Source organism: Ornithorhynchus anatinus, chromosome X5 (genome assembly GCF_004115215.2).
Source record: "Ornithorhynchus anatinus isolate Pmale09 chromosome X5, mOrnAna1.pri.v4, whole genome shotgun sequence".
NCBI classification, from domain to species: domain Eukaryota; kingdom Metazoa; phylum Chordata; class Mammalia; order Monotremata; family Ornithorhynchidae; genus Ornithorhynchus; species Ornithorhynchus anatinus.
Window position 1 is genome coordinate 51,259,700 of NC_041753.1, and position 25,617 is coordinate 51,285,316.

The 25,617-nt window shown below is 42.9% G+C and overlaps 1 protein-coding gene across 1 annotated transcript in view; it reads left to right on the plus strand.

Annotated features, from left to right (window-relative positions):
• Positions 1 to 25,617, plus strand: part of GLDC (glycine decarboxylase) — an 85,310-nt gene that overhangs the window by 12,205 nt on the left and 47,488 nt on the right. Inside the window, exons 3-7 of the mRNA XM_029054659.2 lie at positions 6,904 to 7,039; positions 16,591 to 16,755; positions 19,553 to 19,630; positions 20,953 to 21,100; positions 22,193 to 22,389. Of these exons, the coding sequence (XP_028910492.1) occupies positions 6,904 to 7,039; positions 16,591 to 16,755; positions 19,553 to 19,630; positions 20,953 to 21,100; positions 22,193 to 22,389 (724 nt within the window). The remainder of the gene's footprint in view (positions 1 to 6,903; positions 7,040 to 16,590; positions 16,756 to 19,552; positions 19,631 to 20,952; positions 21,101 to 22,192; positions 22,390 to 25,617) is intronic.

Genomic DNA, 25,617 nt, shown 5'->3' on the forward strand with positions numbered 1-25,617 from the left:
AATAAATAATAATAATGTTATCTGTTTACAGATTACAGATTGGGGGAAGAAACTGAATTTTTAAACTGTGGTGGGAAAGGGGTGGGGCAAGGATTCAGTGTTTAGGTGAGTCAGCAGAAGGGGAAATAGAGTATTTCTATTAGATAATCCAGAATGCCAGGAGATTAACCCACATTTCTCTTCCAACCACTCTCACAGTCGCTGGAGTGGGAGGCAAGCATATAAATATGGCACTGTGTCTTGATGTTCCAGTTTTCAACAAAAATAATATGGTCAGATGAGTAATAATGCTGGTGAGTTTGTTCTGTGTACAAAGCAGGCCACAACAGCACTTTTGAAAAACCTTGTGTTGTTGCCCTTTAATATAGACCTGCATTATTGGTTGTCTTGTTAGCTGTCTCAGTGCAGCAGTTGAAGAGATCAACATGACATCAAGATTGAATTATTCTCCCTTGGGCAGTCAGATAAGAGCGGGCTTTGGTTTTGAAAGCTGGGCACAATAAAATGTCTTATGCTATTTGTATTTTTTGCAAAAGCAGCTATTTTTATAAGGGCATTTGTTAAGAGCTTACTATGTGCCAGGCATTGTACTAAGTGATGGAGTAGATACAAGCTAATCAGATGGGACACAGCCCACGTCCCACTTGGGGCTCACAGTCTAACTCACCATTTTACAGGTGAGGTACGTGGCACAGAGAAGTTAAGTCACAATCATATTTATTGAGCATTTACTGTGTGCAGAGCACTGACCTAAACGCTTGGGAGAGAACAGTAGAACAGAGTTGGTAGACACGTTCTCTTCTTACAATGAGCTTACAGTCTAGAAGAGTGACTTTCCCATCAGCAGATAAATGGCAGAGCCAGGATTGAAACTCATGTCCTTCTAATTCCCAGACCCATGCTCTATCTACTAGGCCATGCTGCTTATTAATATCAGCTAGGCCTGGTATTTGGTACTACCATCTTGCACCAATGGGGAGATCTGAGTTCTTGTATGGGATACCACAAAACCATTCCAAAACTTAAAAAAAATCCCTCCTTCACTGAGAGATGGTGGAAACTTGCTTGAGGGGTAGTAAGTTTCAGTTCCTGTCTAAAACTGAGGTTGCCATACTCCATAATTCAGATCTTAGACACACACAAAGCACAGATCTGAGTTTGTGACATTAAAGGTTAGTTCCTAGCAATGCTTTTGCCTCCCTCGAGCACATGCGGTCAGGTGGCAGGAGTCTGTGGCTGGATCTGGTATATCCTGGTAACCATACTGCTTTAGACATTTGCAGGTCACTGCTACCTTCTTAATGACACCTTTTATTGGCCCTTGAGAGTGAGGCCAGTGTCGACCTGGCCACCCTGATTCTGACTCCCTTTTAGCTTCCCCTGGAACTCAGATATAGAGGGGAGGCCATTGACAGCTCTCAGATCCCTGGATTTGGCTATGAGGCGATTATTGGTGACTGCAGAGAATGCGGGTTAAGTGGAGTGGAGGGGTCAAAAACCCCTGATATAGTGGGTGAGGAAGGGAGTTGGTGGAGAAGAAGTGAAGAAAATGGGTGTATACAATCCTCTCAAGGAGTTTGAACAGGAATGGGTGTAGAGATGTGGGGAGAGAACTAAAAGTTTGGAATGACTGGGGGGGATGTAGGCATGGGAGCTGATGAGGAAGCAATAGAAGAGGTGGTAAGCAGAAGATAGAACTGAATTAGAGCAGGACAGAATGAATTGGACATGGTAAAAGATTTTTTTGTTTTGTTTCTGTGTGGTATTCATATGCTCTTACTATGTGCCAGGCATAGTCCTCACTGGAGTAACTACTCATATTGGACAGTCACCATCTTAATTGCCATTTTACAGATGAGGTAACTGAGGCACAGAGAAGTGAAGTGACTTGCCCAAGGTCACCCAGCAGCCAAGTGGCGAAGCTGGGATTAGAACCCAGGTCTTCCAACTCTTGGGCCCATGCTCTTTCCACTAGGCCACACTTCTGCTTTTGGGGAATCTGTGGGAGAGGGAATATGAGTGAGGTGGCAAGTCAGAAGGTTATGATCAGATAGTACTAAGTGATGTTGGGGTGGCTCTGGTAATAATACTTACTATTGGGTCCGACGCACTATGTTAAGTGCTTGGGAAAGTGCAACATGAAGCATTGACACATTTCCTAAGCCATTACGAGTTTACTCTTGAACAGGAAAGACATGCCTAAAATATTTACAACTAGGGTGATTAAAATAAATAATCAGTGGTATTTATTTTGCTTGGGAGAGTGCAATGCAAACAGAGTTGGTAGGCATGTTCCCTACCCACAAGGAGCTTCAAATGCATAATTAAATGTATGCACATGTGCTGAGGCTGGGTATTAATAAATGCATAAGTGGCTGGTTAAAGGAATGCGGGGTTTAGGAGGGCTTTGACTATGGCCTGATGGACCTGAGTGGTGAGGGCGTTCTAGCCCAGGGAAAGAGTTAAGTGAGGGGATGGAGGTGGAAGAGTCAGGAGTAAGGTGCAGGTAAAAGTTTAGCTTGAGCGGAACAAAGAGCAAGCTCGGGGGTAGCCGGTGAAGAAGGCAAAAGTGTGAGGTGGGGAAGAGTTGGTGGAGAGCTTAGAAGTCATTCGTGAGAAAATTTTGGTTGATGTGGAAGGAAATGGGAAGCAATTAGTTAGTGGGTTTGAGGAGTGGAGAATTGTGGGCTGAGCGACCCTTCAAGAAGATGATCTGTGTAGCAGTCAATCAGTCGATAGTATTTATTGAGCACTGTATTATGCACTTGAGAGACTACAATGCAGTGGAGTCGGTAGACATGTTATCTGACCACAAGGACCTTACAGTCTAGAGGGAGAAACTTAATTGAAAATAAATTAGGAAAATCAAATGCTGTGGAAAGGAGGAAATATCTAAGTGTTTAGGGGGTGCCAACCCATGTGCATAGGTGACCCAGTAGGGAGGGAAAATAGGCAAGGTGAGAGATTAGTCAGAGAAGGATTCCTGGAGGAGATGTGATTTTAGTAGAACTTACTTTGAAGTTGAGAAGAATGGTGGTCTTTAGGAAATAAAGCGGGAGGGAGTTCTGGCTAATAGGGAGGGTGTGAGGAAGGGGTCGGCAGTGAAGGAGATAAGAATGAGGTTCAGTAAGTAGCCGGTAGAGGAGCAAAGTGGATGGGCTGGGTTGTGGTGGGTCATGAGCAAGGTTAGGTAGAAAGGGGAGAGCTGATTGAGTGCCTTAAAGCCGATGGTGAAGAGTTTCTGTCCAGGTAGGAGATGGATGCGTAACTATTGGAAATTTTTGAGGAATGGGGAGATGTGTGCCAAATGATTTTTTTAAGAAAAAGGATCTAGGCAGCAGACTCAAGCATGGACCGGAGAGACAGTAGGAAAGGAGGTCAATGAAGAGGCTGATCCAGTAGTTGATCTGGGATATAAGTACTTGGACCAACATGGTGGCAGCTTGGATAGCACTCTGATCTTCAAACATTTCAATTTGAGGAACACTTTGGGGTGGCTTAGCTCCCTATGAAATACTTGGAGGAAAACTCTGCTCCCTCCTTGCTGACCTCCCTGCCTCCTGTCTTTTCCTACTCCAGTCCATACTTTACTCTGCTGCCCAGATCATTTTTCTACAAAAATGTTCAGGCCACATTTCGCCACTCCATAAGATCCTCCAGTGGTTGCCCATCCACCTCCACATCAAACAGAAATGCCTTTCCATAGCCTTTAGAGCACTCCATTACCTTGCCCCTCCACCTTACCTCGCTGCTCTTCTACTACAACCCAGCCCACATACTTCACTCCTCTAATGCCAACCTACTCACAGTACCTTCATCTCATCTATCAGCTGACCTCTTGACTACATTCTGCCTCTGGCCTGAAATGCCCTCCTTCTTCATATCTGACAGATGATCACTCTCCCCACCTTCAAAGCCTTATTAAACTCACATCTCCTCCAAGAGACCTTACCCAACTAAGTCCTCATTTCCTTTTCTCCCATTCCCTTCTCCATCACCCTTGAATTTGGATTTGTACGCAGCACTTGTGTACCTATCTATAATTTATATTAATATCCGTCTCCCCCTCTCGACTGTGAGCTCACTGTGGGCAGGCAATGCGTCTACCAACTCTGTTGTATTTTGCCCTCCCAAGTGCTTAGTACAGTACTCTGCACACTGTAAGCACCCAGTAATTACATTATTAATAATAATAATAATGTTGGCATTTGTTAAGCACTTACTATGTGCCGAGCACTGTTCTAAGCGCTGGGGTAGATACAAGGTAATCAGGTTGTCCCACATGAGGCTCACAGTCTTCATCCCCATTTTACAGATGGGGTAACTGAGGCACCAAGAAGTGAAGTGACTTGCCCAAAGTCACACAGCTGACAGGTGGCCGAGCTGGGATTAGAACTCATGACCTCTGACTCCTAAGCCCGTGCTCTTTCCACTGAGCCACGCTGCTTCTCTGCTTCTCTGCTGCTTCAACCTACATTGAGTAGATCGGCATTGGAGGGTTTTGAGGCATGTGGAGATATCTTCAGAATGATGTTTCAGAAAAATGATCTGGGCAGCAGAGTGAAGTATGGACTGGAGAGTGAAGAGGTAAGGGACAGAGAGGTTAGTGAGGATGCCAATGCATTAGTCGACTCAGAAATTAACCATTACTTCAAGCAGTGAGTTGTCAGTCTGGCTGTAGAAGAAGAGGAAAGATTCTGGGGGTGTTGTGAAGAAAAGAATGACAGGATTTAATGACTGAAAGAATATGAGGGCTGAAAGAGAGAAATCAAGAATAACGCCAAGGTTGGTGTTGTCAAGAGTGATGGTATTGATGTCAGTGTTGTCAACTTACAGAACTTGCTCTAATTGCTCTTCCTACTACAGTGGAAGCCTATTAAAGAATGGTTCATTATCGAATGGATTCAAAAATACTATTTAATAGGGCCAAGGAGACAAGGAGGCCCGCCCACTGAAGAGTCCTTTGAAGTATGAGTATATTCTGATGTGGGTTGTCCTGGAACTGATATTGTAATGCTCTTCCAATATACTGGTGATTAATTTGATTAATGATAAAATCCACCTGCAGGAAAATAATTTGAAGTATGAGTATATTTTGATGTAGGTTGTTCTGGAACTGAAATTATAATGCTCTTCCAATATACTGATGATTAATTTGATTAATGATAAAATCCACCTGCAGGAAAATAATTTCCTTTCATTGTCTGCCCTGCCTCATGTGATCTCGTTTTTTTTTTTTACCCTAACAGTAAAGTTATGAGACAAGACATTGCCTCTCTAGAAAGTATCTTCTTGTTTTATAGTTTGAGGAAGGGAGATGGGGAGTGGGATTCCTACATGTGGGGAAAAAAATAAGTCGTTCAGTTAATGGGAGCCAGAAAGATGAGGAAGGTTAGGCTTAGTCCATTGAAAATAAAATGTTTCAAATATTTCAGTAATATCTAATTTGTCCATGCACCTTATATTTCATTCCCAAAATTAAAAAAGTATTCTATATCATTTGTTATAGAGTGATGTAGTTAAATTGAGGAATGCAAAGTCCTCTTTGTCCTCACTACATGAACCAGTTATTATATTGGAGGAAATGCTTTTTGTTTTTTTTAAAGCCCTTCCCCCTGCTTTTTTTCACCCCCACACACATCCCACAAAGCAGCTTTCGTTTCTCCACATTTGGGCCTCTGATCCTTTATCCCTCAGGCCTCCAGTGTTGAGAAGAGCCCAGCTCTGTGTGACCCATCCACTAGATTTTAATTGTAACTGACCTTGCAACACCATGTGACACCAAGTTCTGCCAGACACAACTAATTAGAGGCTCCCTCCTGGTGTGTTTCTTAACCATTGAGCCCCTTAGAAAGGTTAAATAACATTTTGCCTCAGCAGTTGAAAAACTATCGTGTTTCTTGTGAGGTTGTTCCGATGATGATTTAACTGCTGATTTTCGCCTTTGAAGTTGACTGTTTGAGTCATTTGATTGGGTTTTCTTTTGTGATCAGCTAGTCCTGAAACAAGGCAAAAATTAATTTTAAGGTGGAGCAATGTAGAGAGTTATGGGAGTGAAGATTTTTATTTTTGGAACTGTCACCAAGAAGGAAGTGGGGTTGGGGGCCGGGGGGAAAATGCAGGCCTATAAATCTGTGAGTTTCCTTAATCCAGTCTAGCATAAAGCTGCATCTGTTTGGAATTAATTTCCTTGAAAAGCCATGTAGACTAAGATTGTTGGGAAGGAGGACATTTATTTTCATGTGGGTAAGAATAAGGGGAGGTATGTTATAACTATATTCAAAGTAAGTTTAATAGTGTTGAAAGTTCATTTAAAATTTGGTTTCTCCACTCTGCTATAGCTGCCTTTTTGGATTCAGACTTTTCACTGATATAAGAACAAGTTGGGTCTAAGAGTCAGACTCTAGTGGATCCAGATTCTTTGGCTTCAAATGTCGTGTGCACCCCGATGGTTTAAAATAAACAATTGAACAAAAAAATGCTCGTAGTAGGGGAGTAAATATAGTAGTTTGAACAGTTCACTGTCCACTTGCAGCCTCGCAAGAGGGTGGATGGGAGAAATAAAAAGAGACAACTCAAACTTGGAATCTTTTCTAATTGTCAGAATCTGTGGGAAAAGGTTTAATCGAGATGATTAAAATTATTGGCTATAAAAAGGTTCTTGGATTATCTGTGGATTTCAATAAATTATGCATTCCCTCCTTGCCATGGATATTTGGAGGTTGGCTATGTTTTCTTCAGGGGGATGAGTTTTGAGAAGGAAGGAGTTAGATGTATATCTATAGATCCTGCATAAATAAGGTGGCCAGTTCAACTAATTGGAACAAGAATTCCTAAAGGTTTAAAAATGTTCCATTTTAAGGGTTTTTTGTGATTTATAATACTTTTCTCTTCTACAATCAGGTGAAAATGAAATCCTTGAAACATTGTATGGCATGGCAAGCAAAAACAAGATCTGGAGATCATATATTGGCATGGGCTATTACAATTGCTCAGTACCTCAGACCATCATGCGGAATTTGTTGGAGAATGCAGGATGGTAATGTATTTTCTCTATAACAACAATAGAATAAGAATATGTTGAACTTAGGCATTACACTTCTACATAGTGCTCTGTTTCTTTATATGATTATGCCAGAATTTCAAGGCATGGTTCCCTGGAGAGAGCAGCAAACACGGATATAAGCTATGCCTTTTAGTATCCTGGTGGGCATTTATGCCTGAGTAAGTAAGTAGGAAAAACACCGTCCAAAGGCGGGGGGAGGCGGGGGAGGGGAAGAGTGTCGGGGAAGAAGCCAGAAGGTACTTTGATTCATTCAATCATATTTATTGAGCATTTAATGTGCACAAAGCACTGTACTAAGCACTTGGAAGGTACAATACAGCAATAGAGACAATCCCTGCCCACAATGGGCTCTGAATTTCAGTTTTCCTGGGCATGCTTTCTGCCAATTATCCAGTCAATCAATCAACTGTGTTCTCCCTTCATATATGACAGACCACCACTCTCCCCCCTTTCAAATCCCTATTAAAATTTCATTTCCTCCAAGAGGCCTTAAAGTTTCATTTGCCCTACTCCCTCTCCTTTATGCATCCCCCTGCACTTGGATCTGTACCCGTCATTCACCCCCACACTCAGTTCCCCAGCACTTACGTACATATCTGTAATTTATTTTAATGTCTGTCTTTTTCCTCCCTCAGACTGTAAGTTCCTTGTGGGCAGGGAACGTGCCTACTGATCTGTTGTACTCTCCCAAGGGCTTAGTATAGTGCTCTGCGTGTGGTAAGCGCTCAGTAAATACCAGTAATTGAGCCCTTACTGTGTGCAGATAACTGAATTTATTCATTCAATAGTATTTATTGAGCACTTACTATGTGCAGAGCATTGTACTAAGCGCTTGGAATGAACAAGTCGGCAACAGATAGAGACAGTCCCTGTCGTTTGACGGGCTTACAGTCTAATCGGGGGAGACAGACAAGAACAACGGCAATAAATAGAGTCAAGGGGAAGAACATCTCGAAAACAATGGAAGATACAGTTGATAGACACTGCCCTTGCCATCAAGGATCTTGCAGTCTAATGGAGTGGTTTATAGTGGGTATTCCCCTAGAGGCTTTTACTTATTTACACTTTAAGAACATCGTTTGCCCTTAAGTGACTCTGAGGACTGTTCAGGGTATCAGTTGGCTGACTGATGCAGTTGGAGTCAGGAAATCAGAAGGGGAAGGTTATTTCATTTATCCTCACATGTCCCTGAGCAGTTACTTTCACTTTGATTCTATAGAGTGGGGAGTCCGGGGTTTAGAGGAAGTGTCATGTGCCAGGTTTCTCAGCAAGTTGTGGCAGTGTCAGGAGTAGCTCTTTTGATCTCCTGATACCTCAACTCCCACTTCATTGCTTTTTTTCATTAGTATTATTAGAATACACTGCTTTTCTAATATCAGCTATGAAAAACTGTACACAGGTACATTTATGTTTAAACAGTGGCCAGTTCTTGGCATGCAAAAGCCATGGTGATGATAGCCTTCCAAGAGCAGATGAGCAGAAGCATGCTGTGTTTGTTGTGACCCTAGCAAAAGATACTTGCTTATATTCATTTAGCTGAAGCTGTGATAGAGGAATGGGACCTTTGATGTTTTATACCTGGCCTTTGACTAATGCTGATTGTTAAGCATCCTGAGAGGAGGAAGTTAAATTCTAAAAACATATATTCATAGTTAGTTTAGGTGATATAGATTGGGAGGGAGATTAGAACCTTGAATTTTTTTTCCTCTGCTGGGTTCAGCTAAGACCTTTATTTTTTTTTCTTTTTTCTTTTTTTTTTTTGAGCCAGCTCCATAGTGATGTTGCTCAGAGTGGACAGTGAGTTGGACACAAGTTACGAAGCCAAAAAAATGAGTGTAAGCAATGTCTTTTGAGGCTACATCTGTACAATCAGAGATGTAAACGAGGCACATGTAGACATTCAGTTGCAAACTCACTAGTTATTAAACCTCAGTCCATCATCTATGTTGAGCACTTATTGTGTGCAGAGCACTGTACTACGTGCTTGGGAGAGTAGAGTCTAACAGAGTTGGTAGACACGTTCCCTGCCCACTAGGAGCTTACACTTTAGAGGGGGAGGCAGACATTAATGTAAATCAATTAAGGACTGGAGGGACAACCACTGGAGAGTAGGCTTGAAGAGTAGGGAAACATGGACTGAACAGTTTTGTAGAAAAATTATCCGGGCAGCAGAGTGAAATATGGACTGGGGTGGAGAGACAGTAGATAGGGGGCTCAGCAAGGAGGCTGATGCAGTAATCAAGGTGGGATAGGATAAGAGCTTGGATTAATAATAATAATAATAATAATAATAATGTTGGTATTTGTTAAGCGCTTACTATGTGCAGAGCACTGTTCTAAGCGCTGGGGTAGATACAGGGTAATCAGGTTGTCCCAGATGAGGCTCACAATCTTCATCCCCATTTTACAGATGAGGTAACTGAGGCACAGAGAAGTTAAGTGACTTGCCCACAGTCACACAGCTGACAAGTGGTAGAGCTGGGATTCAAACCCATGACCTTTGACTCCCAAGTCCGTGCTCTTTCCACTGAGCCACGCCGATTAACATAGTAGCAGTTTGGATGGAGAGGAAAGGGTGGATTTTAATGATGTCGTCAAGGTTGAAGTGACAGGATTTGGTGATAAAATGTGTGGGTTGAATGAGAGAGAGAAGTCAAGTATAGCACCAAGCTTATGGGCTTGTGATCCAGGGAGGATGGTGGCACTGTCTACAGTGATGGGGAGGTCAGGGTTTGGGTGGGAAGATGAGGAGTTCTCTTTCAGACATGTCAAGTTTGAGGTGTCAGCAGAATGTGTAAGTAAAGATGTCCTGAAGGCAGGAGGAAATGTGAGATTGCAGAGAAGAGAAATCAGGGCTGGAGGTATAGATTTGGAAATCATCCATATAGAGATGGTAGTTGAAGCCATGGAAATGAATAAATTCACCAGGGGAGTGGGTGTAGATGGGGAACAGAATGGGACCCAGAACTGAGCCTTGAGGTATTCCCACAGTTAGGGGATGGGAGGCAGAGGAGGAACTCATGAAAGAGATTGAAAATCAGTGGCCAGAAAGATGGGAGGAGAATCAGGAAAGAACAGTGTCAGTGAAGCCAGGTTTGGATAATGTTTCTGGGAGAAGGGGTTGGTCAACAGTGTTGAAGGCAGCTGAGAGGTCAAGAAGGATTAAGATGGAGTAGAGACGGTTGGATTTGGCATAAAGGGGGTCATTGGTGACCTTTGAAAGGTCAGTTTCTGTGGAGTGAAGGGGCCAGAAGCAGCACTGGCAAGTGGATAGAGCACGGGTTTGGGAATTAGAAGGATTTGGGTTCTAATCTCGGCTCCACCACTTGTCAACTGTGTGACCCTGGGCAAGTCACTTAACTGCTCTGTGCCTCAGTTACCTCACCTGTAAAATGGGGATTAAGACTGTGAATCCTATGTGGGACACGGACTACATCCAACCTGATTATCTTGTACCTACCCCAGCTATTAGAATAGTGTTTGACACATAGTAAGCTTTTAATAAATATCACTAAAGATAAAAAAAAGCCATATCGGAGAAGTTCAAGGCGAGAACTGGTAAATGGCAATTACCAGTGTCCTTATCTTCCTCCTGATGGCAGGGGACAAGAGGTAATGCTGCCATCTTTCCCTTTCTGGCTCTGAAGGATCAGATGAGCTATTTATGACTGCCCACCCTGCACCCAAATTTGTAGGAATAAAGCTATGTCACCCCCACGGTGCCAAGTCATGAAGTGGGTAGCTGGGCACCCCTCTACTGAGATCCCCAATTTAAATCAAGCTACCAGATCACTTCTACCCTGCCCCAGTTTTTGAGAAAGACAGAGGCCTGGTTACATTTTTTTTTGAAGCCATGCAGCAGCCATCTTGAGAAGCCACAGCACAGCTACACCTGCTGCACACTGCCTTGAAATGGCAGCCTACTTCACTTGCCATCTGAAGTCAGCTCTGACTTTGAGTAAAAGTTAAAACAATGGGGATTATTTGGACTAGGGCTAAGAAGGCCCACCCCTCTGTCCAAGTTTTTGGAGGGTTTTCCTAAGGAGTGAATCTTGAGTTATTCTTCCTACTCACCAAGGACAAAATTATAAGAAATGAGTTTAACTTTAAGCAAGAGAAACAGATTAGATAAAAGAAAAAAACCCATTTCTCATAAGTATGATTTAAACCCTGGAACAGGCTTCTAAGGGAGTTCAGTCAGGAGGGTGAGGAAGCAGTGACAGCAAGCCTTTTCAACTTTTAGAACTTTAGGAATGCTGTGATTGGGTCTGAGGCAGAGATTAAGTTGTGAGGAGCCCAAAACCCTGCTCTTCTAGCCATTCTGTCCTCTCCCTCCTGTGTCATTGACCTTGTCTTATACACTGTTTTTGTATTTCTATTGTTTCGATGTTTCTTATTTCTCTGTCAGCCATCCCTTTTAGATTTAGTCCCTTGGGGTCAGGGACTCATCCATGTATTTCTTCCCACCCCTTGATGCCCCCCATACTTAGTACAGTGCTCTGCACATAGAAATTTAATAAATGCTCTGAAATCTATCATAAACTTTCTATGGGGATATTTGAGAATTGGTTAGGCAAATATCATATTCAATTTAGTAATGTTTGGGGAAAAGAACAAAAAAAAAGGCTTGTGAAGAAATATTACTTTGAAACGTTATTCAAGAAAAAGTAATACAATAAATACCATATCATATTCCGAAGGAAGCCATTTGTCCAGAATTAAGGATCGTTGAGGTCCTTGTTTTCTTCGATGACCCATTTCTGAAGCTGCGAACTTTTAAATATATTTTTTCTTTGAAACACTTTTCTCTTGGTCTGTTTTTTCGAGGGTGAATGGTGGTACCAACTGCTTACAGACTTACGTGTATTTATCAATCTAACAAGCCTGTTCTAAAATTATCATATTTATATAATGTTATATAGCACACCTCCCTTTTCACTAAATTGAAATAGGGTAAATCATATAATCATATATTAAGGTTTTTATCATGTAGTGGTGTGCATTTTTTTCAGCTGTTTAAAACAGTGATAAACACTTGAAATTTTGCTTTGAATCAAATGTCCTGACATTCTACCCACCTCCCTTCCCCCCACCCAATTGAAAAATCAGTCTCATGGAGTATAATTAATGCTTTGCTTCAGTGTGTCTGAGATTTGATCCACAGCATTTGGTGTTATTTGCAATACAGAATATTCACCATATTGTTAGTTGGGATCTGGTGCATTGACTTATTGGGAAACTGACATTTTAGAAAGGGAATGATGTGCTTTCTGCCTTTCACTCTGCAGTTGCTCTGTGTTTTTCATTATCTCTTCCCGCTTTCTCTTGCATGGCAAAGCTGAACTGTGAAAGACAGAGGAACGTGCACGTGTTTCCTGATAGTCCTCACATTATCACAATTTTGAATGGTTGTCATAGAAACAGAGCTAACAAATTCCGGTGACGTGACATGAAAATAAATGAATAACTTAACCTCGAAAGAATACAAAGAATATTGGGTTTCTAAAAAAATTTACATGGAGTCTAGACTTAAATTTATGTTTCAAATTCTACAACTTAGTAGCTTTAGTAATAAGGATTTCAATGCTTGAGAATTTCTCTCGAGTTGTTTGGGTTTAGTAAATCTTTGATACTAGGAATGTAATGAGAAGGGATTGAGAGTATTGCTTCTGCTTTCACCTTCCTTTCTCCCTCCAATAAATCACAGGGTGAATGATGGGGGAATACTGATTACCTTAAAAGAAATGTGATTTGTTAGATTCAGTGTATTTGAAGCTTTTTATTGGACTCTTCCTCACAGTGATTATTTTTTTATGAAAGGTTGTGGCTGTTTTTATTTAAAAAACAAAAACCGTGTTTAAGAACTAAAAACTGAGCCTTAGTGATCCTTGTGTTGTGAGTTAGAGATGAGCTAAGGGATTACTGAACTGTAGAATAGAGAAGCAGTGTGGCTCAGTGGACAGAACACGGGCTTGGGAGCCAGAGGTCATGGGTTCGAGTTCTGGCTCTGACAGCTGTCAGCTGTGTGACTGTGGGCAAGTCACTTAACTTCTCTGTGCCTCAGTTACCTCATCTGTAAAATGGGGATGAAGACTGTGAGCCTCATCTGGGACAACCTGATTACCCTGTATCTATCCCAGCGCTTAGAACAGTGCTCTGCACATAGTAAGCACTTAACAAATAGCAACATTATTATTAGAAGTTTGTACTCATTTTTCTTGGCTAAATTGAGGAAACAACTCTAGAGTACAGCATTGCAGACTCATGGGATTTTCCATATGTGCAGAATTCAAGAGTTTTGTTAAAAAGGTAAACTTTCAAGTAATTAGTAATTTTACATCAATATTTGCGTGATTTTCAGCTAGGTACTATACCTTAGTAAGGTAAATTAATTTGCTGCTGAACGCATTGAATAGCCTGAAGCTTTTCTTATCTTTTGTTTTAGGTGGATAACTTTTTATAGACAATTCAAAATTTAAAATTTGGGGACTTTATGCAGTGCTCAGTAAATAAGATTGACTGACTGACTGCAAGGCTAGAGTCCCACTTGCACTGCAGTCCTTTGAGGATGGGGTCTCTTGCAAAAAGAGGGCCCGGTTTGGATGAACTACCTAGGCTGCTCTGAGTATGTGGAATTTTCATGCGCAGTGCATTTAAGCTGTGATGGAAAATGTTGCGCATAGATATGTTGGCAGTGGGAATATTGTCCCCCATGCATTACAGAGAGACTTCTTTCATTACTGTCATCATGCTCAACAAGTTTTTCAGAGCCCCTGAGTTCATAGCACTGTATTAGGCTGTGGGGAAAAGGATATGGTGAAAAGGTGAATGGACAAGACACCATCCCTGCTCTTAAAGTATTAACCATAGTTAATGGACATTGCAGTCATGGACATATACCTTCTCAGCAGCCTTACAAATGAAGGGAATATGGAAGGCCCTCCTTTTTCAGTGTGAAGTGAGTTAGACATGAAAATTCTTAACTTTTATAAAAATAACCTTCTTTTCTAGTCTTAACCCAAATTTTGCAGTAATCTAATATTTTAGAAATTACTTGGAATGGAATTCTTTAGGCAATATGTGATGATTACATTCATGGATGCATCTAAAGTTACCTGAGGCCATAAAGTCCACTATAGACTAGAAATATGTTATATTCATGCAGTAAGGATATTGGTTGGGTATAGACTATAAACTGATTGTGGGCAGGGGATGAGTCTGTTATATTGTTTTATTGTACTCTCCTAAACACGTGGTACAATGTTCTGCACACAGCGCTCAATATGTTGGTATTCTGGAGCATGCGTCGGAGTTTTTAACCAATCAAGTTCCTGGTACTTTCCCAAGGTGGGAGAGATCCATCTCTGAGTAGCTTTGGCACACCTCACTGGGGAGCTGGAGAGAGACTTCTAGCCACCGGTCTCTCCCCGTCAGGGCAAAAGAACAAGGAGAGAATGACAGAGCCAAATTCCTTAACACAGGATCTCTGACCTCCTCTTCTGTCTCTCCTCCTTCTGATCTTTATCTTCTCGGGCTGCCAATCTGTCTGCAGCTCCTGCTACCTCTGCCTGACCTCGCTAGCTGCTTCTTCTACCATAGTTCAAATTCGTGCATGTGAACTTTAGTCTTATTATTATTATTTATAGAAAGAGGGGTTCCTTCTGAGATTTTTTAAGGGGGGGATTTAAAAAGAGGGTGGGGAGTGGGGGGAAGGAACTTGGCTACCAGTGCTATTTTCAACAACAATTAGTTATTTTGAATATTGTGTGTGTGTCTCTATGTGGGGCAACAGAAGAGGCAATAGTGATAGTAATCATGGTATTTAGTGTCTACCTTGCATAACACGTCTTATGAAATTATTGCAGGGAACTTGTGAGTATTGAAGCATTTTAGTTTGGAGTTACAATGGGATAGGGTGTTTGTGATCATCCAGTAGTCAGGTGCTGATCGTCAAACTGTTATTCAGACAGTCAATATGGTCAACATCCCATCCTTCTGATTACAGAAACTGGACCATGCCTAATTTCCTGAATGTACCCTGAGGCCATAAAGTCCATTATAAACTAGAAATATCTGTTATATTCATGCAGTAAGGGTATTGGTTGGGTATAGACTATAAGTTCATTGTGGGCAGGGAAATCATCAGTTATATTGTTTTATTGTACTCTCCTAAGGATGTGGTACAGTGTTCTGCACACAGCGCTCAATATGATTGGTATTCTGGAACATGCCTAGGAGCTTTTCACCCAACCCTGGCCCAGCCAGTCTTCTTTATCTGTCACTGGGAATAAAGTCTTATTTGTCTGGGCCGAGTGGAAGCATCACAAACTCTTGCTGTGTTTGGTCTCCTCTTGCCAATTTCTGTGCTTTCCTACTGACTGCTTTTAGAACAGAAACGTTCAGTCCATGTTTCCCCACGCCTCAAGAACCTCCAGTGGTTGCCCATCTACCTCCGCATTAAATAGAAACTCCTTACCATAGACTTTAAAGCACTCAGTCACCTTGTCCCCTCCTACCTCACCTCGCTACTCTCCTACTACAACCCAGCCCGCACACTTTGCTCTTCTAATGCCAACCTTCTCAATGTACCTCGATCCCATCTATTTCACCTCCGGCCTCTCACCCACATCCTGCCTCTGGTCTGGAATGCCCTCCCTTTTCCTATCCGATGGACAATTACTCTCCCTACCTTCGAAGCCTTATTGAAGGCACATCTCCTCCAAGAGGCCTTCCCTGGATTAAACGTAATCATTTTTCAAGTTGACATGGGTTTACTCTGTGCAGATGTGGTCTGCAGACCCATCTTTATCTAATTTCAATACCTTATCAAAAGGAGAGGAGAAAACATTCATAATCCAATAGAACAATTACTTTGAAGTGTTAGAGTGTAACCTCATAGAGAACAGAGACCATGTCTCTTTCTTTCAGGTATACCTTCCCAAGCTCTTGGAATGGTACTTTGCCCCCAGTGGGTACTCAGTAAATAGAATTATTACTGTTTTCCTCCTGAAAGTCCCAGGAGTGGGCTAACAATTCAGTGTGTTAATATGTATGGCTTCTTTCTGTAATCACGGGTGAATAAATGGTGGAAAGAAATTGGGAACGAATCGAACAAATTGAACGTTTATGCCTGCTGGGAAATGTTGTGATGGTAGGGTCTGGAAGAAAAAGGTCCAGAGGTGATACGGCAGACTTTTAAGAGGGACCTCCTTTCTCCAAGTATTGTAGGCCCTGTGACACTTTCTCCCCACTTCCCACCCATCCCCACAGATGACCTCATTGCAATCCCTGGTGTTTAGGAGGACTCTAGGGTTTGATTACTAGGGGCTTAAGGGGAACATCTGAAACACTCCAGGATTTGTGGGATTGGTCTTATTCTCATTTTTTCCATTACTACTGACTCTTTTTACGTGACTTCTATTCACTAGGATAAATATGAGAGATGGGATGTCATGAGTGATCTGTTTGGTCTTTGTAGGTTGGGGTCACAGTGCTAATAGGTGCCTTTTATGCTTTCTTCTCAGGGTTACCCAGTACACTCCTTACCAGCCAGAGGTCTCTCAAGGACGACTGGAGAGTTTACTCAATTTTCAGACCATGGTGTGTGATATCACAGGAATGGATGTGGCTAATGCATCCTTGTTAGATGAGGGAACTGCTGCAGCCGAGGCTATGCAGCTATGCCACAGGTAAGAGGATGAACATCCCAGGGCTGGTGGAGACCACAGAGGTCATACTGGCCCCTCCCATCTCATCTGGCGGGACCATGCCTAGCTATCTCAATGCCCAGGGGTGGCTAACTCAGGACATAGCTCTTAAAGGTCTTCCCTATTCTCCAGCCAAAATTCCTTAGGTGACTTCTTTTCTGCCTTCCCACTCCGCTTCTCTCTCATCAATGCCCTGATTTTTTTTTCCTGTTTGGATTTGTTGTCTTGGGGGTGTCATAAATTTTTAATCCAATCACTTTCTTGGTGTTGTTGGATGACCAACCAAGAGACCTGCCCAGAGCCATAGAAGGGGTGTCTGGCAGCTATAGCCTGCACTCTTCCCTGGACTCCTCACAGAAATGGGAATAGTCTAATCAATCAGTGGTATTTATTGAGTGTTTACTATGTGCAGAGCACTGTACAAAGTGCTTGGGAGAGTACAGTCCAGCAGAGTTAGTGAACAGCTTCCCTGCCCACAAAGAGCTTACAGTCTAGAGGGGGACACAGACATTAATGTAAGTAGAATTAGGGTTATGCGCCTAAATGCTGTGGGGCTGAGGGAGGGGTGAATAAAGGGTGTGGATCCAAGTGGAAATCCAATCTAAACTTCATGGGGATGTTGCACATGTCCTTTTTGAGGTGCCTTTTGACTGGTGCGAGGAGAGTTGGCCTGGAAAATGCTTTTATGCTGTTCCTGCCATTTTTTCGCAAGGCTCTTCTCTGTTATCATCTGGTTTCCCAAAGTGTGCGTGGCCTAGTGGCTAGAGCACCAGCCTGGGAATTATAAGGACCTGGGTTCTAAACCTGGATCCACCACTTGTCTGCTTTGTGACCTTGGGCAAGTCACTTAACCTGTCTGTGCCTTAGTTACTGCATCTGTAAAGTGGGGATTAAGACTGTGAGCCTCACGTGGGACATGGACTATGTCCAACCTAATCATCTTGTATATACCCCAGCGCTTAGAAGAGTGACTGGCACATAGTAAGGAATGAACTATCCACTCCCCCCACAAAAAAAACGCAAAAAACTGGTAATACCCATGTCCCTTTACCTAGCCTGAAATAAAATCCTTCTCCCTTCATTTCAGGATCTACAATGAAATATTTGACACGAACATTAAAATGTCAGTTTCTTTGGGGACTCACTTGGAGTCCCCCCCCCCCAGTTTATTGACCTGACATGGGGAGTGTATTTTTGTTTTTGTTTTTATAAATGGTCTGTCGAGCACTTACTAGGTACCAAGTGTTGTATTAAGCACCTGTATTACAAAATAATCAGATTGGACACAGTCCCTGTCCCACCTGGGGCTCACAATCTCAGTAGGAAGGAGAACAGGGCATTTCATCCCATTTCCCCATTGAGAAAGTTGAGGCCCGGAGAAGTGAAGTGACTTGCCCAAGGGCACACAGCAGGCGAGTGGTGGAGCTGGGATTAGAACCCAGTCCTCTGACTCCCAGACCCGGGCTCTTTCCACTAGGTCATGCTGCTTCTGGTGTCCTTAACATGGTTAGGAGCAGATTAACATTCCTCGGCCTCCCTACTCCTGGGGGCAGGGAGTTTACCATGTAGAACTGTTCTTAAGTGCAAAACTAGTGCCAGAGTCTAGAAAGGAAGCCTGGCCCTGAATTGGCCAAGGGTTGAACTAGCAGAGGTTTCTATTGAATATTGCAACCCCTCTGCAGCTTCCCTGCACTTCTGTTGAAATTATGCGTGGAACCTGAGTTTCCAGTGTTTGTGAGAGTTGTTATGCTGGGAAATGATTCACCCTAACACTGGAGAGGAGCAGAGATAGCTAGCTTCCTCTCTTCTTCTTTCCCCTCCATAGGAAATGGGTAACCCAGTGCTGGGGGGAGAACAGTGCTCAGATGTTAAGCCCTCTGTGCATATAGCAGAGGCCAGGATTAGTAAAGATCTCTGCCGTATATTAATGAGTCTTTCTGATGCTGGCAGTTCTTTCTGGATTTTTCTGTCTTCCTTTTTCTTCCCTTCCTTACTACTTGATTTTATAATCGCTTAGTACAGTGTTCTGCACACAGTGAGCACTCAGTAAATACAATTAAATGAATGAATGAATTTCTGATGAGCAGCTTAAGCTTCCTCTGCATGTCTAACTGAGCTAGTTTTGGCCCAGAAAGGGGTCAAACCGGAAAACTTGCATTTTCGTAGAAATTCCCTGTTATCAAGAAGTCATCTGGATCAGTCCCCTGCCTTCAGGCAGACACATAACTAACTAATCTCCAAGACGATGATTTAATTACAGTAGGAAACATGACATCTGCTTGCTGGTCAAAGGTCTCAGCTGTTTTACCGTGGCCGAGTTCTACCAGTACATCTAATGGGATTTGGAATGAAGTAACCCTTTCTTTTTCTCTCCTCCTGTTGGGTTGGCTTAATTTGCAATATTGATTTTTTCCAACATTTATGTTTGCAAATCCTTTCTATAACCCCCTTCAATTTTATTTTCAAGAGTTTCCTTAGTGTGTGGATCATCTCTGCCCTTAGCTTTTCCTCTCCTCTCTGCCCGTCCTTTTGTTGGTGATGAAATGGGGAACAGAACAGAGAGCATTTTACCATCCTGTACTAAAAGTAGAGTAAGGAAAGAAAACTCAAAACAGTCAGTGTGGCTCATCATTAAAAGGTTCTGAAAAGATTTTTTCATTACTGTCCCCAGCTGAGATGGATGCACTTCCTCTGGTCTACTTTCTACAAGATTTGACACTCTGATTCCTTGTGTGTTTTTTTGTGTGTTTGTGTGCGTTGCGTGCCTTTTTAAAAACAGACACAGCAAGAGGAGGAAATTTTATGTGGACATCCGGTGCCACCCGCAGACAATAGCTGTCGTCCAGACGCGAGCCAAGTAATTCCTTTTCACTTTTATTTTGAAATAATGGGTATTGCAAGCACCCAGTACTGCTACTGCTCTGTCACCCCCAAGAAGAATGTGGCTTCCCTTGGGACATAAAGGTTACGTGTTCAGACCAGCTCTCCCCATTGGATTAGCTTTGCTCCCTTCCTCCTGCTTCTCCACTGTTCTCCTTTCTCTCCAGGACTTTGCCTGGGTATTTTATCAGTCACATAGTGGCAGCCACCTGAGGGTAGATTAGCCCACAGCTTCAGCTAGCTGCCTGTATTTTCACAGCATAAATTGCTGCTGCAGTGAAGGCATAAATGGGTACCTTGAGGTGAGTGCATCTGTCCTCATCCCTGAAGAGGGCCTGGTTGGAATGAGGACTGACTCCTCTCCTGGAGACTCTTCAGCCCCGCCTCCTTAAGCTGCATGACACCAGAATCGCATGGGTTCAGCTACCCCTTGTAGCTCACATTTGTTAGTGGGAGGGATTCTTCTCCCAGCTACCCCTTGTAGCTCACATTTGTTAGTGGGAGGGATTCTTCTCCCAGCTACCCCTTGTAGCTCACATTTGTTAGTGGGAGGGATTCTTCTCCCATCCACCTAAGGGTGTGTCTGAAAGCTCAGGAGAAAAATGCGGCCAGGTAACTCAGAACCTGCTCAAAGTTAGTCATCAGATCCAAAGTTAAGAGCAGAATCTTATGACAAGGAAAGTGGTTTTAATGGTCATTTGGCAGACTAAAAGATTAAAAAAAAACTAGGTGCATCCTGCCACTCTTTGCTGGCTGTTCCCTAGCAGCCACATTCTCTCTGTGTCCTCTCTGTGTGGTGGACATCCCTATTTCTCCCGAAAGGAGCTAAGTGTACATATGTAGAATGATTTGGAGGCCATCTTACCGACAAAAAAATGATTTGAGTAGCTTTTTCCTGTATTATGAAGAACGATACTCTTATAATTTGGACCTTTGTTCTTGTGAAGCTTTCCTGTTTCAGAACAGATGTTGAATTGCCATCTCTTGAGCAATGGGAGGGCATTGGGATTCTCTATCTGCATTAAGAATTTGATGTGGTGGTGACTATTGGTCCCACATCGGCTTTTTCAGCCATGTTCAAGTCTGTGGGTGGATGTCACTTCAGTGGCATTATCCTGGACTAGGAAGTTGCAAAGATATATATGTACTCTGAGCGAAAGCGAGGTAAACCACATCGTGGCAGAGTTGAAAAGTGGGGTATTTGTGGAAGAGAAATCTGACCTCTAACCATTTTCCTTTCAAAGTGTCAAAACAAAACATCCTAGAGTGATGCATGGTTTGATGGTCTTTTATTTCCAGTTACATTGGGGTCATCACTGAGTTGAAGTTGCCTCATGAAATGGATTTCAGTGGTAAGGATGTCAGTGGAGTGCTGTTCCAGTACCCAGACACCGAAGGGAAGGTGGAAGACTTCATGGAGCTTGTGGATAGAGCCCATCAGAATGGGGTAGGAGAGTGTGCCATTGAGGCCCCACTGGGATGAGTTTCAGTTCTGATGTCTTTCAGTGCTGCAGTTTCCCCAGTTGTAGAGTGGGCACAACAACGTCTGCTCTTCTTTGCTTCCCTCATGGCCATATTGTGAGTGAAAATGGGAAAATGTGTTGAGTTCCTCAGAAGAAAGGCCATTTGATGGACTGGATTTTTCCCTTTGAACTGGAGAGGAGGCATGGATGGGGGCTTCCCTGAATCCGAAGAAGAGAGGAGGCTGTCTCTGTCTCCCCCTTGATTCTCCTTGATGTCATTTCCTATTGGCCGACACAGCCTCTGGTATAAGAGCTTGCCTGCCTCTCATGAAAGTGGCACACTCGGTCTCTTTCTGGGAGTGGCATGGAGCCCTTAGCCCACCTTGTAAAATTGATTTTCACGGGTGGATTCTGGTCCCATTGCCTCTACGCTCTGATCCCATTTGCTTATGGCATTGTGTAGCCAGAACAGCGATTGAGTGCCAGTGGGCTGCACAGCCCTGCAGCTCTCATAAAGAGAGAGGGAGATATTTTTCTCTCCCTCTTAAAACCACAGAGGGACATTCCTGTCTTTTTTTGTTCCCACTTCTATTTCAGTCCACTTCCTCCCATCTCAAGTAGGGGAACTGGGGAGTCACACTGTTATTAGGTGCCCAGGGTCTTCATGGTAACCAAAAAAAAGGGACCCTCCAAAAGATAAAAAGGTCCCCAGGTTGACAGTATGAAAGCAGTGGAATTCTTGGGCATTGCCAGCTGTCCACCAAGACATGTGTAAGAAATCAGCTCTCCTCCAGCTCTCCAAAGAGTTGAGAATCTGATCTGGTCATCTGGTTGAGATGTTTGAACATTTCATCTTGAAACTTTCAGTACTGATAGATGTTTGTGTGAGGTGCCTCCTTTGATGTTTCCCTTCTTTCCATCCCTTTCATGCTGATCAAAAGTGTTTGCGTGAGCTGTGACAGTACTCTCACAGGAATTATAACAGCCTCGCTTACCAAAAATGATCTGCTTGTGACCCTGCTGTTCAGGAGGGAGGTAGTTGACATTATCTGTTTTCTCTCATACTTTTTTTCCAGACTCTGACCTGCTGTGCTACTGACCTTTTAGCTCTTTGTGTCTTGAGGCCTCCTGGTGAATTTGGGGTCGATGTTGCCCTGGGCAGTTCCCAGCGGTTTGGAGTGCCTCTCTGTTATGGAGGACCTCATGCTGCCTTTTTTGCTGTCAGAGAAAACCTGGTGAGAATGATGCCTGGAAGAATGGTGGGAGTTACAAGGTAAAGAGTCAAATTTTTCCCCTCTTTGTGATGGGGAGGGTTCCTCTCTTGGTTTTCTTCCTGTGCACCAGACCGACAGGCCCTATGTATGGCTTACAACGCATTGAAAATCCCTCTCTTTTTCATCTTTGTGTTGTGTGAGAGGGAAAACGGCTCCAGAGATGTTTCCAAGCACATAATACAGTGCTCTGAATGCAGAAAGCCCTCTGTAAATACTGTTGCTGATAAATGATGATTTGACAGGTAGAGACTGGAAGCCCAGAGAAGTTCAAGGACTTAGCCAAAATCTCACCAAAGTGTCGATGGCAGAGCAAACAGTGGGATTCCAAATATCTGATTCCCAGCCCATTACTTTTTGCATCTGTCCTCCCTGTCTTACTCTTAAGTCATAATTTGGATTTTTTTAAAGTCATTTTCCATGATCTATTCCACAGGAGGATACTTAGTTACAACAGCCAGATCATGTAAACAAATATTCATTAGTACAGGCTGTCCTTGTCTTATGATGCTCAAGTTATGATGAATGGCACTTCTAACATTTCTAAATTTGCACCCCAATTCAGCTATTCAGCAGGTCAGTTTTGACTTGTCAGCATTAGCTTCCTTTATGGCACTAATTTTATAGGAGCACAGACATTGGGGGTTGGGGTGAGTTGCACGGGAACCATGGGGAAACTATTTTGAAAGGTGCAATTGGGTGCGGGGGAGAGGTTAAAGAAGGATGAGGGAGTGGTGTGGAATTTAGCTAACTGCCAGGAAGAATCACCAGAGAGGATCAGCACATCCATTTTACTTTCCATAAAGTAACAGTAGGCTGCCTATCAATCAATCCGTGAAATTTATTGACTGCCTACTGTATGCAGAGCACTGTACTAAGCATTTGAGAAAGTATATATAGAGTAGGTAGACATGATCTGCCTACGTGATTTCAATCTAGTGAGGGAAACAGATGTTATATTACAGGTAGGGGAAGAAAGAAAGTAGAAAGGTATGCACATATGTAATGTGGGGGTGGGGTGAGTATCAAAGTGTTCAGGGGGAACCTATTTAACTACTTAGGTGATGCAGAAAAAAGGGAGAATATGATAAGGAAATGAGAAGCTAGTCAAGGAAGGCTTCCAGGAAGAGATGGGATTTTAGTAGGGCTTTGAAAATGGGGAGAATGGTGGTCTGCCAGGTGTAAAGACGGAGAGAGATCCAGGTAGGAGGGAGAGTGGGAGCAAGGGGTCCATGGTGAGAAAGACAAGATGGTGGACCAGTCAGTAGGTTGGTGTTGGATGAGCATAGTGTGCAGGCTGGTTTGTAGTGGATAAGGAGCAAGGATAAGTAAGGAGAGCATCGCTGATTAAGTGCCTTAAATCCACTAGTGAGGAGGTTCTGCTTGATTTTGTGTGAGGCAGAAGTAGATGGGCAACCACTGGAGGTTCTTGAGGAGGGGGGAAAGATGGACTGTTTTGGTTTTTTTTAGAAAAATGATCCAGGAAGCAGCTTAAAGCAAGGATTGGAGCAGGGGTAGACTGGATGCTGGCAAGTCAGCAAGGAGACTGAAATGGTAGTCAAGGTTCATTCATTCAATCGTATTTATTGAGCGCTTACTGTGTGCAGAGCACTGTACTAAGCATTTGGAATGTACAGTTCGACAACAGAGACAATCCCTGCCCAAAAACGGGCTCACAGTCTAAAACGGGGAGACAGACAACAAAACAAAACAGGTGGGATAGGATGAGTACTTGGATAAGCATAGTAGCAGTTTGGACTGCTAGATGTAAGCTCGTGGGCAGGGAATGTGTCTACCAACTCTGTTATATTGTACTCTCCCAAGCACTTAGTACAGTGCTCTGCACACAATAAGCACTCAATAAACACGATTGATTCGGATGGAAGCGATGGTGGATTTTAGCGGTGTTGTAAAAGTAGAGCCTATAGGATTTCATGACAGATTGAATATGTGGGTTGAGTGAGAGATGAGTTAAGGATAATGCCAAAGATACAGGCTTGTGAGACAGGGAGGATGGTGCTATTGTCTACTTAGATGAGAAAGTTGGGGGAGGACAGGGTTTGAGGGGGAAGATGAGGAGTTCTGTTTTGTATATGTTAAGTTTGAGGGTTGGTGGGACATCCAAATAGAGATGTCCTGAAGGCAGAAGGAAATAGACTAAAAAGAGGGAGAAAGGTTGGGGCTGAAGAGGTGGATTTAGGAATCATCCTCATAGTTGGTCTTGGGGGTAAATGAGTTCTCCATGGAAATGGGTGTAGATAGGGAATAGAAGGGGATGCAGAACTGAGCCTTGAGGTAGTCCCACAGTTAGGGTTGGGAGGCAGAGGAGGAGCCCATGAAAGAAACTGAGAGTGAGTTGCCAGAGAGATAGGAGGAGAACCAGGAGAGGACAGTGTCAGTGAAACCAAGGTAGGTTAGAGTTTCCAGGAAAAGAGGGTGGTCCACAATGTCAAAGGCTGCTGAAAAGTCAAGGAGGATTAGAGTCCCCTAGAGTTGGAAAGGATGAGGTAATTAATGACCTTGGAGAGGGCAGTTTGAGTGAAGTGGAGGCATCAGAAGCCAGATTGCAGGAAGAAGAGGAGAGAGTTGGAGAAGAGCAAATGGAGTCAATGGGGCTAAACAAGTCATCTAAAGAGTTTGGAAATGTATTGTTGGAGGGAGATGGCATAATAACTGGAGGATGCAGTGGGGTCAAGGGAGTTTGTTTTTATCTCTTTTAGGATAGGGGATATATGGACATGTTTGAAAGCAGTGGAGAAGGAGCAAATGGAGAGTGGGAATCAAAGAACAATGACAGCATCAGGAATAGGAATAGGATCGAGGGGAATCAGGATTCACTCTGCCATTTCAGTCTATTAATAGACTTTACTGCATGCCTCTTATGGGCAGAGCACTGTACTAAGCACATAGGAAAGCACAATAGCAGTAGAAGACATGATCCCTGTCCTCAAAGAGTTTATATTCCAGGGAGGGGGATGAACAAAATAATTTAAGGATAGGATGAAAAAGAGATTTATAATGTTCCTTGAAAAAATTAGCTGAATTTACAACGTTTTGATTTAAGAGGCAACTTTTGGGAAACCAATTTGTCGTAAAAAATTTTTCTACCTGTTGTAGAAAAGGTTGGGTGAGATTAATTTGATTATTGTAACAATATCTAGACTGTTCTTATTTCAGAGTTGTCAGAGAGGTAAATGGGCCAGTACAATAAGAAAGTTCTAAATTATTAA